The following is a 19181-nucleotide window of genomic DNA, read 5'->3' as shown; positions in this document are numbered from 1 at the left end:
GGCGTGTTGCTGCAGGACCTTGATGACGAGACAGGATGGCAGGCAGGATGTGGAGCGGTTGTGCTTGGCCCTCCATATCCCAGAAATGGTGACGTGCCGAAATGGAACTTCAGTTCATTGTTTAGATGCGTTACATGTGCTGTTGAGACGGCTTGCCTACCCGAATCGGTTGATCGATATCTCAATCGACCACTGGAAGACACCATGTGAGGTGTCATACATTGTTGATAGAATGCTTGATCTCATTTATGATCAGCATGCCCAATCTACTGGATGATTTTCACCAGGACTGGTTGGCTCCGCCAAGGCTACGGGAGTTCGCCGACGCAATACGAGACAAGGGTGCCCCCCTAGAAAACTGCTGGGGTTTATTGACGGAATTGCGCGCGCCATCTGTCGGCCAATTCGAAATCAACGGCAAATGTACAGTGGCCACAAAAGACAGCACTGCTACAAGTTTCAGTCCGTCTCCGCCCCGAACGGGATGATTGCGAACATGTATGGTCCCGTAGAGGGCCGGCGTCATGATGCCGCAATGCTGAGAATGAGTGGGCTGCTTGACCAGCTCGAGGCTTTGGATCGTCAAACTCCTGGATCCAGCCTACCCGATTCGCCCCTATCTGTTGAAGCCGTTCGGAGGAGCTGCACTGAACGACCAGGGCCGGCCGCATAGAAACTCCGCTAGTGAACGGCCCGCTGGTCACTAGCGGGACCTTGTCGGCCGATACCGTGGCGGGGTAATTCTGGAGGCCGCATAGAAGCGTCGATAGGACCCCGCTAGTGAAGTCTGCCGACAAGCTGTCGGAAGTTTGCGTATCGGGCTGCCGTCGTGGGCCCCACATGCATTTCACGCGTTATTTTTTCATTTCTCTTGTCTGCATTTTCGTAATAGGTCCGGTAATAGGTCGCGGATTTCAATTTCGCTATGTGCATGCGGTGTAGCAACGTACTCTCTACTATACAACAGTAGAGCATTTCACTGTTGTCGATATCGCATTAAACAGTGAACATTCTACTGTGTGTTTGCTTTTGCGCACATTCTCTGCGCAACGAAGAATACCATTGAATATTATATAAATATTGCATGTCATTTTATCATACCTCATACTTTAAACCAAACCTTGAAGAAATCGGCCCAGCAGGTTTTGCACAGCGACCCAAACCACTGTCAAAGTGATTTTTGTCCCCCGGAGCCCTCGGAGGGGGATATGGAAATACCGCCCGTCCGTCTGCAGTGCCGCTCGCCGCTCGCCGCTCGGTGCTCGCCGCTCGCCGCTAGTGTTCCCTTCCGCTCTGTAACTTCTGAACGACACAATATTTTGGATTGAAATTTGGTGTGCTGATAGAGGGCGGGCCAAAAGTGTGTCGCGATGTAAAATCGGCCGAGTTTGATTCTCGACTTGGCCACCAGGGGGCCAAAACCAAAAACACATAAAGTGTTAGAACTCGCTTAATATTCATCCGATCTTTACCAAATTTTTATGGTAGACTAAGCTAGCAAAGGTACACGATATATCACCCGAGTTTTTAGTTTCAGCCATTTTCTGGCCCATAGGGGGCGCTTTCTGAAAATCATGAAAATCCCCTTCCGCTCTGTAACTTCTGAACGACAAAATATTTTGGCTTGAAATTTGGTGTGCTGATAGAAGACAGGCCAAAGGTGTGTCGCGATGTAAAATCGGCCGAGTTTGATTCTCGACTTGGCCACCAGGGGGCCAAAACCAAAAACACATAAAGTGTTAGAACTCGCTTAATATTCATCCGATCTTTACCAAATTTTTATGGTAGAATAAGCTAACAAAGGTACACAGTATATCACGTGAGTTTTTAGTTTCAACCATTTTTCTAGCCCATAGGGGGCGCTTTCTGAAAATCATGAAAATCCCCTTCCGCTCTGTAACTTCTGAACGACAAAATATTTGTGTTCGAAATTTGGTGTGCTGATAGAGGGCGGGCCAAAGGTGTGTCGCGCCCGTCCGTCTGCAGTGCCGCTCGCCGCTCGCCGCTCGCCGCTCGGTGCTCGCCGCTCGCCGCTAGTGTTCCCTTCCGCTCTGTAACTTCTGAACGACACAATATTTTGGATTGAAATTTGGTGTGCTGATAGAGGGCGGGCCAAAGGTGTGTCGCGATGTAAAATCGGCCGAGTTTGATTCTCGACTTGGCCACCAGGGGGCCAAAACCAAAAACACATAAAGTGTTAGAACTCGCTTAATATTCATCCGATCTTTACCAAATTATTATGGTAGAATAAGCTAACAAAGGTACACAGTATATCACGTGAGTTTTTAGTTTCAACCATTTTCTAGCCCATAGGGGGCGCTTTCTGAAAATCATGAAAATCCCCTTCCGCTCTGTAACTTCTGAACGACAAAATATTTGTGTTCGAAATTTGGTGTGCTGATAGAGGGCGGGCCAAAGGTGTGTCGCGCCCGTCCGTCTGCAGTGCCGCTCGCCGCTCGCCGCTCGCCGCTCGGTGCTCGCCGCTCGCCGCTAGTGTTCCCTTCCGCTCTGTAACTTCTGAACGACACAATATTTTGGATTGAAATTTGGTGTGCTGATAGAGGGCGGGCCAAAGGTGTGTCGCGATGTAAAATCGGCCGAGTTTGATTCTCGACTTGGCCACCAGGGGGCCAAAACCAAAAACACATAAAGTGTTAGAACTCGCTTAATATTCATCCGATCTTTACCAAATTTTTATGGTAGACTAAGCTAGCAAAGGTACACGATATATCACCCGAGTTTTTAGTTTCAGCCATTTTCTGGCCCATAGGGGGCGCTTTCTGAAAATCATGAAAATCCCCTTCCGCTCTGTAACTTCTGAACGACAAAATATTTTGGCTTGAAATTTGGTGTGCTGATAGAGGACAGGCCAAAGGTGTGTCGCGATGTAAAATCGGCCGAGTTTGATTCTCGACTTGGCCACCAGGGGGCCAAAACCAAAAACACATAAAGTGTTAGAACTCGCTTAATATTCATCCGATCTTTACCAAATTTTTATGGTAGAATAAGCTAACAAAGGTACACAGTATATCACGTGAGTTTTTAGTTTCAACCATTTTTCTAGCCCATAGGGGGCGCTTTCTGAAAATCATGAAAATCCCCTTCCGCTCTGTAACTTCTGAACGACAAAATATTTGTGTTCGAAATTTGGTGTGCTTATAGAGGGCGGGCCAAAGGTGTGTCGCGCCCGTCCGTCTGCAGTGCCGCTCGCCGCTCGCCGCTCGCCGCTCGGTGCTCGCCGCTCGCCGCTAGTGTTCCCTTCCGCTCTGTAACTTCTGAACGACACAATATTTTGGATTGAAATTTGGTGTGCTGATAGAGGGCGGGCCAAAGGTGTGTCGCGATGTAAAATTGGCCGAGTTTGATTCTCGACTTGGCCACCAGGGGGCCAAAACCAAAAACACATAAAGTGTTACAACTCGCTTAATATTCATCCGATCTTTACCAAATTTTTATGGTAGAATAAGCTAACAAAGGTACACAGTATATCACGTGAGTTTTTAGTTTCAACCATTTTTCTAGCCCATAGGGGGCGCTTTCTGAAAATCATGAAAATCCCCTTCCGCTCTGTAACTTCTGAACGACAAAATATTTGTGTTCGAAATTTGGTGTGCTGATAGAGGGCGGGCCAAAGGTGTGTCGCACCCGTCCGTCTGCAGTGCCGCTCGCCGCTCGCCGCTCGCCGCTCGGTGCTCGCCGCTCGCCGCTAGTGTTCCCTTCCGCTCTGTAACTTCTGAACGACACAATATTTTGGATTGAAATTTGGTGTGCTGATAGAAGGCGGGCCAAAGGTGTGTCGCGATGTAAAATCGGCCGAGTTTGATTCTCGACTTGGCCACCAGGGGGCCAAAACCAAAAACACATAAAGTGTTAGAACTCGCTTAATATTCATCCGATCTTTACCAAATTTTTATGGTAGACTAAGCTAGCAAAGGTACACGATATATCACCCGAGTTTTTAGTTTCAGCCATTTTCTGGCCCATAGGGGGCGCTTTCTGAAAATCATGAAAATCCCCTTCCGCTCTGTAACTTCTGAACGACAAAATATTTTGGCTTGAAATTTGGTGTGCTGATAGAGGACAGGCCAAAGGTGTGTCGCGATGTAAAATCGGCCGAGTTTGATTCTCGACTTGGCCACCAGGGGGCCAAAACCAAAAACACATAAAGTGTTAGAACTCGCTTAATATTCATCCGATCTTTACCAAATTTTTATGGTAGAATAAGCTAACAAAGGTACACAGTATATCACGTGAGTTTTTAGTTTCAACCATTTTTCTAGCCCATAGGGGGCGCTTTCTGAAAATCATGAAAATCGCATTGTGCTCTATGATTTCAAGAACAAGAGATTCTGGTAACACATTTTCGACAGTGTCATTGAGTACCCATGCCCATATGGCGACGGGGGACATTTACGCCATGCTTGTTAATCGGCGGATACGCAAATCATGTATGGAGCCAAGACGTGTACATTATGTACTGTAGACAGTGTGTGTTTACATTAGCAGACGATGTTTGTTTGAAGCGAGTCCAGGCCCAACTTGAATGCCTTGTACTTTCTGTTCGTGGATGTAACAGTCCCACCCAATGCAACCTACCTACTTTGTGGGTGTAATTCAAGACCCTGACAGTATCACTGTGCAACTTCCTGACTTAAAATGCCGTAAATATGCTGTTTTTTATCGCCGATTTCGTCGAAATCTTAATGGCCGCCATTTGCAATATCGCGTCATCGATGACGTCAGCCGTGGAATAATGCCGTGGAATAGTCAAAATTATCGCATGGCACGTTGTCGTGAATGACGCGACGTGATTGGCTCACATACTAATGAGGTATGATAATCTGGAATATCGTTGAATGACCACGTGTTTTTAATTTGTTCTATATATAGTTTTTGACTGTAGCCGAATAGACAATTTGAACTTGAAATTTTGACTCTTTTATTTCATTTTAGCAGTGAGGATGGGCGGCTACAGGCGGTATCATTTCCAACAACATGTCACAATAAGAGACCTTTTTCCCCTATGTGCCAGGAGTATGAGGGGTTGGGGCGGTTAGGTCCTGTCATTCCCAGCCGCCAGTCACAATCTGGTAAATTTTTGTCTCAAGTATGAATTTTGGCAATGATTATGGGTCATGGGTCCTATCATTCCCATCCGCGAGTCACAATCTGGTAACTTTCTGTCTCACGTATGACATTTGGCAGTGATCATGGGTCGGGGTCCTATCATTCACAGCCACGAGTCACAATCTGGTAACTTTTTGTCTCACATATAAAGATTGGCAGTGGTCATGGGTCGGGGTCCCATCATTCCCAGCCGTAAGTCACAATCAGGTAACTTTTTGTCTCACATATAAAGTTTGGCAGTGATCAGGGGTCAGGGTCCTATCATTCACAGCCACGAGTCACAATCTGGTAACTTTTTGTCTCACGTATGGGCCCGCTCATTGTTAGTTCAAGAAGCGGATAATAGACGGCGAAAGCATCTGGCCAACTGTGAACTGTCCACTGTGTAAGCGGAAAATGGAGACAGTGAAGAGTTAACTGTTTTGTGCGGAGCATGCTCTGGGTGTAGGCCTAGTGTTATTCACATGGTAAAGGCGAAAAATGGCAGAGCATTCGAAGACTAAAACGAAGAGAGCGAGAGCTGTCGACTACAGCGTTGAAGAAAAGCAAACTATCATCCGCTTATTTTCGAAGCATCACGAAAAGTTGGATGCCTCTTTCTCGAGTGAATTGTCCAAAAAAGACAAAAACAAAATAAAAGAAGAAATCATTAGCGCAGTGAATGCGGTTAGCCCGACGGAAAGATCCTGGGACAGCATCATTGACAAATGGGGGAAATTGAAACGCGACGTAAAAGGGAAGGTGGCGAAAAGACATCGGCAACGTGCAGCGGAGATGGGCAAAACGGGAGGAGGAGAATGTCCAGCGTTGCAGTAGGAAGATATCGATATACTGACAGAACAGGAAAGGATGATATTTCATTGTCTTCAGCCAGAACAGGTTACAGGTAAGGAATGTCGAAATGCAAAACCATACCCACTTTGTTTAATGCTAGACACGCGAAACGGTATACCCATAGCTTCGTTAATACTTTATTGCACGCGTATTTCGCAAAAAAATGCGGGAATATATCTGTTTATTCGTTCGGTATCATTTCGATCTCATCATGAAGAACTCACTCAGAACACGCACTTCCTTCCTTGAGGACTGTATATTCCAGACTAAAAAACATAACATTTACACAATACAACACGTAGGTTAAAAATTACATCATAATAAAAGTCTGTAAATAGATTCGATCACTCATGTCAATAGGGTCCATAATAGGCGTTTACTAAACTGTCTATTTCACACCCAAACATACCGCCAGCCTTGAATGCCGCCAGCCTTTCAACTCAATCAACATGTGTCAGCCTGGCTACTTAGTAACATTGCTAGTTTTCTAATTGGATGCTTAACTACACCGTTAACCGTTTTCAACGTCGCAACGCGCACCAGTCCATCCTCTCCGGGATGTAACTCGACCACACGAGCCATCAACCATTTCAACGGTGGCAAATTGTCTTCGCGAATAATCACTAAATCGTCAATTTCAAGATTGCGTTGAACCTTTGTCCATTTCGGCCTGTTCTGTAACCTAGCAATATATTCCAGCGACCAACGCTTCCAGAACAGTTGGTACAAGGACTGTACATGCTGCCATCTATTCAGGCGGTTAACCTTTACATCCGTCAGATCAATTTCTGGTAAAGCGTTAAGTTCCGTACCTACTAAGAAATGACCCGGTGTGAGAGCTTGAAAGTCCGAGGGATCAGTAGACAATGGGCACAATGGTCGCGAGTTCAAACGCGCTTCAATCTGCACCAGAACAGTGTTCAGTTCTTCAAATGTTAGGCTCATGCCTCCTATAGTTCTTTTCAAATGCTGTTTGACACTTTTTACCCCCGCTTCCCACAGACCTCCAAAGTGTGGGGCCCCAGCGGGGCTGAAGTGCCACTCGATATTGTCTGATGACAAACTATTCGCAACTCTCGCATTGTGATCCTTGGACTTAAGCAACCGTTTAAGTTCCTTTTGTGCACCCAGAAAATTACTGCCATTGTCACTGAACATATTCCTTGGTTTTCCACGCCTCGCTATGAATCTACGGAGTGCAGCCAAGAAAGCTTCAGTCGATGCACTACTAACAAGTTCAAGATGAATCGCTTTCACTGTGAAACAGATGAACAATGCGACATAACACTTTTCTCCTGGTGAGCGAGCCTTATGTTTTATCAGCAAAGGTCCAGCATAATCGACACCAGTGTTCGTAAACGGTTTAGCGGGTGTCGTTCGAACTGTTGGCAAAGAGCCCATCAGCTGACTAGTCATTTTTGCTCTATGGCGACGACAGATCACACACTTTTGAACACAGTTTCTGACTAAGTCCCGTGCACCTATTATCCAATACCGCTGTTGTAAAACGGCAACAAGTAACTGAGGTCCCGCATGTAGATTTCGTTTATGTTCGGAATGCATGGTCAATTCAGTTAGCCTATGCTTTCTTGGAAGCAAGATCTGGTGTCTCCTCGAGTAGGGCAGTTTAGAAAGTCCTAGGCGTCCACCCACTCGTAGCACACCATTGTTATCTAAGAACGGGCACAAGGGTAACAAGGTGCTCTTGTTAGAGAGTTCCTCCTTGTTCTTCAATTGAGCAATTTCATTCTCAAAACTGTCTCTCTGAGCCACCTTAATCCAATACGTCAATGCATTGTCTATTTCACTACAACTCAAGTGGCCTTTGTTCGGGGTTTGTGACATGTGGTTGTTTAACCATCTGAAGCACCAAGCGGAAACACGTACTATTTGAGACAATGAGGAATATGGGAATAAGTCCATTTCTTTTGTCCCATTTTTCTCAGCCACATTACAAATGCGTCCTTTTCTCAGTTCAATCGATGTTTCCTCTGCCATGTCTGTGCCCTGCAATCGGTGCGGAGCAGGCCAGTTATCTGCAGTTTCTGACAACCACTCAGGACCATTCCACCACAGTTTATGCTCAATCAGAACACTAGGCATGATACCGCGCGATGCACAATCACTGGGGTTTTCAATACCAGGACAAAATCTCCACTGTGACGGATTCATCAAGCTTTGCACTTCGCTAACCCTATTGGCCACGAATGTTTTCCACCGATTTGGGTTTCCCCGGATCCAGTCTAACGTTACAGTAGAATCAGACCAAGCACGAAGTGTCACAACCGGTAATTTTGAAAGGACGTCTGAAAACTAATGTGATTTGTTTAAGCCAATTCAGCACCTTTTAATATTCTGATTATATAATGTCTTTGACTTATCCACACAAAATACACTAAATGCAAAATGTTTAAAGGGATATGATCCGAGTGTACTTCACTCATGGATTTTTAGATAACAAAAAATGTAATAAAAGATGCTGGGTATCACTTCCCAGTGTGGCAATAGGCCTACTTCTGCATACACTTTTCTCGCTTCAGGAATCCCAGGCGGTGTTACATCGAACTCTGCTGCGTTTGCTCAGTCTGCGCCTGCCCTCACGCCCGGATTCCGACAGGTTGCAATGAGCAGTACAGCGGATGAATCACGTAGTCGACCGGATACGCCAGCAGATGCTCCATCAGACAGGTCATCGGTTCGATCCGACACGCCAGCTTCTCGATCTGATACGCCCCGGCCTATGCCAAAAAAAGCAAAAGTTTCTTCGGGCACGGAAGGAATGTCTTCTTCGCAATACTATGAGAAGATGCTTGAGATTGAAAAGGAAAAGTTAGAGGTAGAGAAAAAGAAGCTAAACATACAGGAAGATATGTACCATCTGAAAATGTGGTACTACCAGGAAAAGCTAAGGCGTCATTTCACGCCGAACCAGTCTCCAGAAACCGGTACATTCACTGACCCAGTTCCTGCGCCGAGTGCTAGTGGCACCAACATTTGGAAGCCATTTGCTTCATTTGATTAGCCCGGTTATGCCTAATAAGAAAAGCTGTAGAAGTTTAAAATGAGGCATATTGAAATATTCCCGTTGTTACCTTATTTAATAAGTAGGGACCGTTCACAAATGTCAAAATGTTCACAAGCATACAAGTCAAGTGGTACACTTTAGGGGAGGGGGTAAATAAGCTCCGAATGTTCACTTCATAAAATGTTTATATGCCAGTCAAAATGTTTCTTTTAGGGGGCGGGGGGGGGGGGGCTGGAAAAGTATTCCACACCGTGTATGTGTGTGAAAATGTTGAAAATTGTGAATGGCCCCTTACCATTAAAACAGTTTATTGTCTGCGGGTGAAAACTCGGCGAACAAGATCCTCACGTGCACGAGCACCATCATTCCCAACGTTGGGTTCCGGATCATGATTCGGGACGTCATGCTGCTGATTGATGAGATCCTCGTCAATTTCTTCACCTATGGGAATTCCATGTGCAACAGCAAAATTATGCAGTGCACCGCATGCTGCTATAATTTTCGACGCTTTTGCCGGCTGAAACATGTTTGGTTTGGTAAGGCATCTCCATCTCATCTTCCACACCCCATTACACCGTTCAACGATGGAGCGAATGTGCTTGTGCTGCGTGTTATATCGTTCCTGCGCATCATTTGCTGGATTCTGGTATGGTGTCATGAGCCATGGTTTCTGCGGATATCCACTATCGCCGAGGAGCCAGGTATTTGGAATAACCCGCCCTTGTTCGAACATGTCCCATATGTGGGAATTGCGAAGAATGAAGGAGTCGTGGGTTGACCCGGGCCATCTTGCGTCTAAATCAATGATATTCAAGTTCATATCACAAACAATTTGAACATTGATTGAGTGGAATCCTTTCCTACAAATGTACACGGCTTCATTGGCAGGTGGAAATGGACCTTGAATAGGTACTTGGCTACCATCGATGAGGCCGACTATGCACGGGAATTGAAATCTTTCATAGAATTGCCTCTTAGCTATTCCTATTTCGTCGACTGTTGGCCATCGGATGAATCGGTCCATACGATCACAAATGGCTTGAGCTACGGTGTGAATGCACTTGCTTGTTACTCTTGGACCGATACCGTGCACATCCCCTACCATTGGCAGGAACCCTCCTTGGGCGAAGTATCGGACGGCAGTACATAGCTGAAGCGCGTGGGACCTGGAATGATATAGCAGTAAAGATGCAATTCTTAATCAACTAGGCCTACATTAAAAGGGGGACTGTATTGTAATACAAATTAATTTTGTGGTTTTTACAGCATAGGCCGACATGCATGATGGTTGAACATCACTTCCATGTAATCATACTAATTAATGCATGGATAGAAGTTATTGTTAGTACCTGTGTGTATTTCGCTCAAGGACCGGCTCGAGAATATCCAGCAGTTCAGTAAATATAGGCTTCGGGAACCTATATTTTCTGAAAAAGTTATCGTCATCGAAATCCTCAAATGGATTAATTCTTTGCCGAAAATTTCTTGTTTGTTCCACATTGTCTCCATTTCCAATGGCCCTGCACAATCACTAGCGGCCTCACTAGAGGTGCTCCGAGTTCCTCCAGCAAATATGCCTGTCGATAGCGTTATCGACTGTCTAGTGGAGTTTCTATGCGGCCCCTTATCGGGACTGGTAGCGGGCCGCCAGCTGACGGAGTTTCGATGCGCTCTCTATCGACGAATGCCCGCATAGAACCACCGCTGAGGCTCCGTTCACTGTCGACCTACACCGATAGTCACTAGCGGAGTTTCTATGCGGTGGCCCCAGGAGGCCGAATTTAACAGGATGATGTCCCGGCTCCGAGTCTCTGTGGAATGGACATTTGGGAAGGTCATTTCGAATTTCGCATTTCTGGACTTTAAAAAAAATCAAAAGTTGTACCTCCAGCCAGTCGCCAAATGTTATATAGTTGCTGCGATCCTCTCTAACTGCCACACCTGTTTATATGGAAGTCAAACGGGGAGTTTTTTTGGACTTCAGCCCCCAACTCTTCAGCAGTATCTGCAACTTAATTGAATGGACGTTCCAGTTGTAGAAACAACGTAACTATGGTAACGAATCAGTTAACTTCGACTTGACTTTATTTTTCAGTTAATTTGATCAAAACAGTTGACAAATAAAACTTCACTGTAAAAACTAACCGCCTAAGTTAAACTGTGGACGGGTGAAAGTTAACAAAATGTAAACATACAAATTGTGTGGTAAAACATTGTAGTCTACTCATTTCAGGTATTTGATGTACATCTATATCAGGAAGTATATGTCGGAAATAAAAAGAGGCCTAAAACAACATGTTGTCGTATATCATCTATGCAATGAGAACCGCCATCGTTCTTGTTCAAGTTAGTGTTCATTGATTCGATGATTAGAAAATCATGGCCCGGATCATTTCGCCATAAACCTCTTCATCATGCCGAACAAAAACTTCTTCTCTTCTCTTTCACTCTCAAGCCTCAGCCTCCTTTCATCCTTCTCCAAGTCAAATCGAGCAGTATCCAGTTCTAGTTGTTTTTTTCTTCAACTCAATCTCCTCCCGCTGCAGCCCTTGGTCTTGCTTAGATTTGTCGGCCAAAAAGTCCAGCGCCTTGCTGTTCGTGGTCCTACTCCGCTTAGCCACACTTTCACCATCTTCTTGACCTGAAATTGTAATTTACCTGAAATTATTTTTTAAGGGACACGTAGTAGCCAGTAAGGACCAGTCAAATTGAAACTTAATTTGGCCAAAACAGACATCGCGACCTTTCTTTATAACCATCAAGATGGTGAGAGACAGAGCGATCCCACCTATGATCTTTAGAATGTATACACTAACCTTCTACTGGGGCTGACAGAGTTTCCATCGCTTTCTTCCGCAGTTCCTTGGCCTTCGCTTCTTCATCCCCTTTCGCCTGTTTTTTCTGCTTTTGATTCCTATCAGCTTCGTCACGAAGGTCAAGTATTTCCGAGAGAAGTTGTTCTTTTTCCCCGAATTCATGTTCGACTCCAGACCTGAGAGAAACACAAATGGAAAATATTATTTCATAACCGAGTAGTAGGACCCGCAGCGCCAATCCTTCACGCGAAGAAAGGGAATCCGCAGAGGTTGATAACTTGACGGCATTACAGTTAGAGAGGTAGGTAGGTCTCGACTATGATATGAAATTTGGTGGATTGTCGTCTTTGGTGGGTTTTTTGTTGTTAAACTGAGAGAAAAATTTCCAAGTGAGGAGGAGAAAGAAGTTACAATTCACTACTTAGTAGCTAGTAATTTCCCCTTTCAACTCGCCCAGTCATCTTTTTTTAACTTTGCCACCATCAAATCAGTATGCTCCCTGCAAAGTCGGTTATTTACTCGAAATCCTTTATCGGCAGCATTCAAAGTCACGGCAAAAACTTCTCATTGATTACGTTGATTTTTTGGCTCGTACTGAAACGGATTTACGGCCACCACTTTTCTCAGCAGGACCACATCCTGCTCTGCAGAAAAACGAAACTTCAACTTCGGTGGCATAATTAACTTGACTTTATAGGTTTTATTTCTGACTCCATCAGTATGACTATCTCGCTGTCACAAGAAAGACAGATTGGCAAACATGTGTCAAGATCTGTTGCAAAAGTAATCGAAACAATTAGGATGCTGGCTGAAGTAATTGGAACATTGGTGTCTAGCTTCTCAGGTGTCATGTATGGGCCACTGTTTTAAAGGCAGCTAGAAGACAATACGTGCCAGGCTTTGAAATCACACTGCGGTGACTACAGCCCAAACAACTTAACTGACTGTAGGTTCCAGGACAGAAATAAGATTGTGGATAAGAAACAGCCAAGATGCCAAAAATCCTATTTCTCATGACCAGCCTGATTTGGGTTTCTGGGTTAGGTTATGGTTACAATGACGAAAAGCGTCATTTATCTGGTGGCGGGAAATGGACACCGTATGAGTGTAATCTTCACATCAACTGCCTGGATTTGCTAGGCGCTTTCCTTGGCCTGAGGGCATTGTGTCCCAATGAAAATAATATACATGTCAGACTCATTGTCAATAACAACACTGCAGTCTGTTGTATTCGTGAGATGGATGGCTCAAAGTCACTGCAGTGTAATAGCGCATGACTCGTGGGAATGGACCATGGAAAGAAATATCTGGTTATCATCCCAGCGCGTTGCTGGGGTAAAAGATGTGGAAGTAGAATTAAGAAGTCAGCATTTCAAAGAAACCACGAATGGATGCTGAATCGTAATGTATTTGATAGCTTTGCAGTTTGTTTGAGTTCAATGTCGAAATCGACCATTTTGCCACTAGGTTGAATGCTCAAACACAGAGATATGTAGCCTGGGAGCCAGATCCTGGGTCTTGGGCCATTTATGCCATGTGCCTTGATTGGTCAAATCTAAGTTTCTACCCCTTTTCCCCTTCCAGCATTCTGGCGAGGTGTCTGCAGAATATACGTTTCGAGAAGGCTACTGGTATCATCATTGCGCCAAACTGGCCCACGCAGCCGTGGTATCTACACTACTAAATCTATAGACTTCCAAGGAAATCACGGCAACCTTGCGCACCGTCTCTTTGAAACTTCAGCTAACCTTTCACTACCTTTCCGTTCACAAAATGATCGATTCTCAGTCTAAACATTTGCCGGGAATGTGGACTTTTTAGCGATTTTATTCAGGAATTTTGTCTGATCTAAAACTCACGGAAATTGCCGGACATTGCCGAAGTTGACCGTTTCGTGTTGATGACGTCATCAGTAGCGAACAAAGTGACAGACCAGTGAAGAGCAGTCAATTTGCAACTTTCGCCCTGCCATCTGTTGGAGACTTCGGGAACCAAAATGTGTTGATGACGTCATCAGCGAACAAAGTGACAGACCAGTGAAGAACAGTCAATTTGCAAAGTGTCAATGGCGAGTTGTCCATGTTGTCCGGCGAGTTTTGCACCTGTTTTTGGTCAACTCAACAACTTTTCTTATTCAAGTAATTTGATACTTTCCAGCAGTGTTGTTGTCTGAGCTGCCTGTTCTATTTTCAAGCAACATGTTGTCACTCCAGGTGCAGCACCATCCACTTTCTAACCAGTGTTTTCAACAGCATTGAGGGGAAAACAAGCATTTCTACATTCTGGGTGGGTTGTAATGTAAAACCTTGACCTAGGTCTATATTGTAAATTAATTTGGGGCTATTTTTGTACAAGTTGGAATTTTTTATGGCGTTTGCATTTTAGGTTTGGTGTATAAAACAGGCCCTCGAAATATGCTGTAACCCAACCTTTAGCGCCCTCCTTGCTAAAGAGAGGCCAGTAAACGAGTAATTTTGATCTGGACTCTCTTTCCCACTGAATCTTTAGGAAGTGTTGTGGAGAATTCATGTTTAGTCTGGACGACACAGCAAGTTTAGTTCTCCAAGTAGCTCCACCCGACATCTGGTGTTGTCATATCTTGCTGAAGAAAAATTGTTAATGTGGTTGTGGCTTAAGCCATACCACGGGTAACTTTACTAGTCCTGATCTAAAGAGCTTGTGCACTCGGAGCCCAAAGGTCATCAAGAGGAGAGTGGAAATTCTGGTCTTGCCGTCGCATCCACGGAAGAAATACCCTCTATATCAGAAGCTGGACCTGCTGGCTTGTCTGGTATCAGGCAGGAAGACGTAAAGTTTAACGAACATTCCAAGTACGTTCATCAATCACTAAAGGAATATGACGTGGACACAGAAACAATCGAAATCATGACTGCTGGTTGGAGGCCAGGAACCATTAAACAGTTGGTTATATTGTTTATCTCAAAAAATGGCCAGAGTCATGGACTCTTCCTATCGAAACCGACACCTCGTGACCTGCTGCAATTTCTCACTGGATTGTTCAAAGCAGGTGCCGGATATAGCGCCACCGCCAGGTCGGCCTTGTCATCAGTGATAATGCTGGATGGCAGACCATGTGATAAACATAAGCTAATATGTCGGTTTATGAGAGGAGTCTTCAATCTACAGCCGAGTCTACCTCGATATATCGCCACTTGGGATGTTGATATCCTATTATCGTATCTTAGGTCAACAGGTCAGGTACTGCATGGAACCAGTCTCAAGGAGTTGACTTTGAGGACCGTGTGCCTGGCAGCTTTCCTATCAGGGCAAAGAGTTCAAACTTTGCACCAGTTAAAGATAAGTGGAATACTGATTATTGATGACAAGTGTGTCTTTTATTAAGACTCTCTCCTCAAACAATCAAGACCTGGGAAACATTTGAATGCATTAGAGTTTCTTGCATTTAATGATAGTAGCTTGTGCATTGTTACGCACTTGAAGGCGTATTTACATATGATAGAGAACCTGCGGGGTTCTGGTGACAACGTTGGGAAGACAATTCTGAACCTTTTTTGGCCAGAAAGCAAGTGCGGCCTTTGAGCATTACGGTGATGTATTGTGGTTTGATTTGCGTTATATCCCTTCCCGTGATCCCTTTCGATTCCTAAGGCCTCCGTAGCGTTAAAGACTGACTGCTGATATGCTGCACGCATCTCACGTGATCCCTATTCGTGATTGATAGTTCGATAGAATTACAATCACACTTCAACTTACACAGGTAAGTCTCGTTTAATTTTCCAATTTTGCACTACAGTCTGAGGTGGGTCATAATGACCAATATTTTCATGTCTAACCACTGTAGTAGCAGGAGTATGGCATGATATATGTTGCAATATTCAATAAAAATATTTTTCATGCAATATTGATTTTTGTTCATTCATCGTTTCATTTTTGATGCAATGTTACACTTTTTTATGCAATGTTAAAATTTCCATTCAATGTGTGTTCATATTTGATGCAATGTTACATTTCTTTATGCAATGTTTACTCGATAATTGTTCATTCAATATTTCATATTTGATGCAATAATTTACTTTTTTCATGCAATAATGCTCAAATTTTCATTCGATAGTTGCCCTGATAATTGATCATTCAATGTTACGTATTCGATTCAATGTTTCACTTTTTTATGCAATAACGATTTCTAAATTTCATAAAATGATCATGTAATATTTGGCAATTATTCATTCAATGTTGGCGGAAACTTTTTCATTCAATATTTTGCGAAAATATTTATGCGAAAACTGCATTGTGGGTAATATTAGAAACGCGGACGCTGATTGGCTAATCTCGTGACGGGGAATAAGACAGACGTACCAAAAGCTCCATTGTTTTGTACATGGTGTCAATGGCTGTATATGAATGAGACCAAACCATCCAAGCTCGTATCAAACGACTCTGGAAAAAGTTGTGTACAATGTGCTAGTGGTATTGTAATCCTTATGAAAATAACTGAAAGAACACAGCTCTTAGATAAAAACACAACTTGTTCTCTTCACACCTGGACTCTGAATCCTTGAAAAGACGCAAGTCACAAATCACAACAAACCCACATGTTTGATTGTTGACAAATACCATATTTGGGTAATGACATCACCAATCTAATTATAATATTGTAAACTGGCTTCTGATTGGTTGCTAAGGTCGCTAGGCAAATACCACATTGCATTATCCAAGATGGTTGCTCTTCAGCAGACAACCAACATGACCAAGGTAAACATCATCAAAACCTGAATTTTCTAACAGAATCCAATCAGTTAAAGACTTAATTACTAGTTTAACTGATAAATAAACACATATAGCTCATATATATTACAGTATATCGCTCCTATTCCACTACACGAGATTAGCCAATCAGCGTTTTCGTTTCTAAGATTACCCACAATGCAGTTTTCGCATAAATATTTTCACAGATTATTGAAAGAAAAAGGTTGCGCCAACATTGAATGAATAATTGCCAAATATTGCATGAAAATTTAATCGTAATTGCATGAAGAAAATTGAAAACATTGCATCAAATATGAAACTTTGAATGCGTATTATCGAATGAAAATTTGAACATTGCTTGAAAAAAAGTGTAACATTGCATCAAAAATAAAACGATGAATGAACAAAAATCAACATTGCATGAAAAATATGTTTATTGAATATTGCAACATATATCATGCCATACAGGAGCACACACATGCAATGGATTCTGATTTGCAAGAGCAGGCGGTTGTACCTGGGCTCGAGCCCTGTTTGCTTCACGTATAGCTTTTGCACCCTGGGGAAACAGCGGGGCTACTGGAATACTATGGGATTTAGCATAAGATCTAGTTACAATCCTTTCTCTTTGGATAGCTGGTTGGTAAAATTCATAACATTCACGTGAAATATCATCATGAATACCACAAACACTGACCTCAAGTTCAGGCTGTTCTTCAGCAAACAGTAAAACAGGTATAATTCTGAATCATGCTCCCTAGGAGCGCGCGACATAAAGTCTGCTAAGATTAAATCTGTGCCGTTCTTGTAACCAATGGTAAAACAATACTCCGACAACTTTTCCAACAACTTTTTCATACGCGTTGTAGCTTGTCCTGACTTAGATTTTAATATCTGCACAAGACTAAAGTGGTCGATAAAAGCTTCCAAAACTACTGACCTGAGAATATGTTTCTGAGCAGAAATGTTGATCAACAAACCAAAAAGTTCAAGTTCTGATACTGAGTAGATCAATGCTGCATGTTGTAAACGCTTACTTGTTCCAGAGGAGCCATCAAGACAGGAGGCTTTATCAACAAGTCCTAGACATTTTCAAATGCCTCCTTGTGTACCTCAGTCCCCTCAAACGTTTCGCCTAGTTAAATCATGTGATGGTTTCAACATTTCTTGTAAACGAGGGAGTTACACAAAGAAAATTTACAGCTCCAATAAAGCGTTTGATCTGTCTTGGGGTCCTAGGGACTGGCATGTCACGAATTGCAGAACATTTGTCACCCATTGGTGTAAAAGACACTTTTCCTGTAGAATCAATTAGAATGATATGACCAAGGTAAACACACTTGGTTCTGAACAACTTACACTTTGAAGTCGAGAGTACCCACCGATGCTTCACCAAAGCTGCTAGCACTTTTCCGAGATGCTCTTTGTGTTGAGCGACAGTTTTGCTATGAACCATGAACTATGTCATCGTGTTGAGCAATACAGAATTCCTTTACTGCCAAACAGCAGGTGAAATGGTAAGCCCCTGTGGTAGTTTCTTAGTAACTCTCACCTCCTGGATAATAGCATATTCCAAGGTAGTTCTGTTCCCTATCAGTCAATGGCAAGCTGTGGAAAGCACTCTTTGTATCTATAACACTGAACACCTTAGGTTGAAAAGACCAAGACGTTGTATCAGCTGAGTAAAAGGCAAGAAAGGGTGGTTAAACTTCCGTTCTCTGAAGTTCAGAACACGCATATCAGATACTGCCCTCGTTTGACCATTTGGCTGTGTCAAAATCAGTACCGGAGATGTGTAGGATTTGTGTCCTTTGGCAAGAATTCCAAGTTTCACAACCTTTTGTAATTCACTACCAATCACCTTCTTACTCGTCTCAGGTACTGGGTAGGGTCGATATAGAAAGGTTTGTTATCATCCAATTCGAAATCAACCTGAAAATCAGGACAATTTCCCAATTAATCATGAAGGCTGAATGCCTTCTTATGCTTTTCCAGCAATTGGTACACTTCCTCCTTTTTGACTAAAGGACAAGACACAAGCAGGGCCAGATTCAGGTCAATATCCTTTCTGATGTCAGACTCTGTGCGCTTTGTCCTCCGGTCATCTGGAGTCAAATGCGGATATTTCAACAAGTTTTGTTTCTGTACGGAAGTAAGACCATCGCTAAATGAGACTGAAGAACCACCTGTCTGTTGTGTTGAGTTCAAAGTAGTAGCATCCTGGCACTCAGAGAATGGCAAAGGCTGAACAAAATTGACCAAATTTTCCAAATCCAATGAAGCCACTGGACGATGTTTTCCAAAATGTATGGGCTTTCCAGATGTATTGGAAACTGTTACTATTACATTGCCCTGGCGCAATCTTGTCAACATGCGACTAGGATTCACCTTAGCCAAATGCTTTGATACATCTAAAACAACATCACAATTTATCGACGCGCCTGGCAATTTGCCATGTATACGAAAGGTTTTTGTCTGTCCAGGCTTTACCACAATGTGAGCATCAGGACTAAATTCAACTCTACACGGTTTGACCAAAAGACGGTTGTTGGCACAATCAGGAATACATCCCAAGTTTGCCAATGATTTCTGACCAATGAGCAAATCAGGACCAGTAAGATTCTCTTCAAATTTATTACCCTAAATTGTCA

At 43.5% G+C, this 19181-nt stretch overlaps 1 protein-coding gene and 1 long non-coding RNA gene across 2 annotated transcripts in view; both read right to left on the bottom strand.

Moving 5' to 3' along the window:
- Positions 1-6405: 6405 nt before the first annotated feature.
- On the bottom strand, positions 6406-7377 carry LOC135494044 (uncharacterized). The gene has a single exon (XM_064781795.1). It carries the CDS (start codon positions 7375-7377, stop codon positions 6406-6408), a length of 972 nt encoding a protein of 323 aa, XP_064637865.1.
- Positions 7378-11361: 3984 nt separating this feature from the next.
- Positions 11362-19181, bottom strand: part of LOC135493178 (uncharacterized) — a 57658-nt gene continuing 49838 nt past the window's right edge. Inside the window, exons 2-3 of the long non-coding RNA XR_010448206.1 lie at positions 11803-11978; positions 11362-11627 (exon numbers count right to left, since the gene is read on the bottom strand). This is a non-coding gene — a long non-coding RNA (uncharacterized LOC135493178). The remainder of the gene's footprint in view (positions 11628-11802; positions 11979-19181) is intronic.

This window comes from Lineus longissimus, chromosome 9 (genome assembly GCF_910592395.1).
Source record: "Lineus longissimus chromosome 9, tnLinLong1.2, whole genome shotgun sequence".
Taxonomy (NCBI): Eukaryota; Metazoa; Nemertea; class Pilidiophora; order Heteronemertea; family Lineidae; genus Lineus; species Lineus longissimus.
The sequence above is the reverse complement of the archived record's forward strand: the minus strand, read 5'-3'. Positions and strand labels throughout refer to the sequence as shown.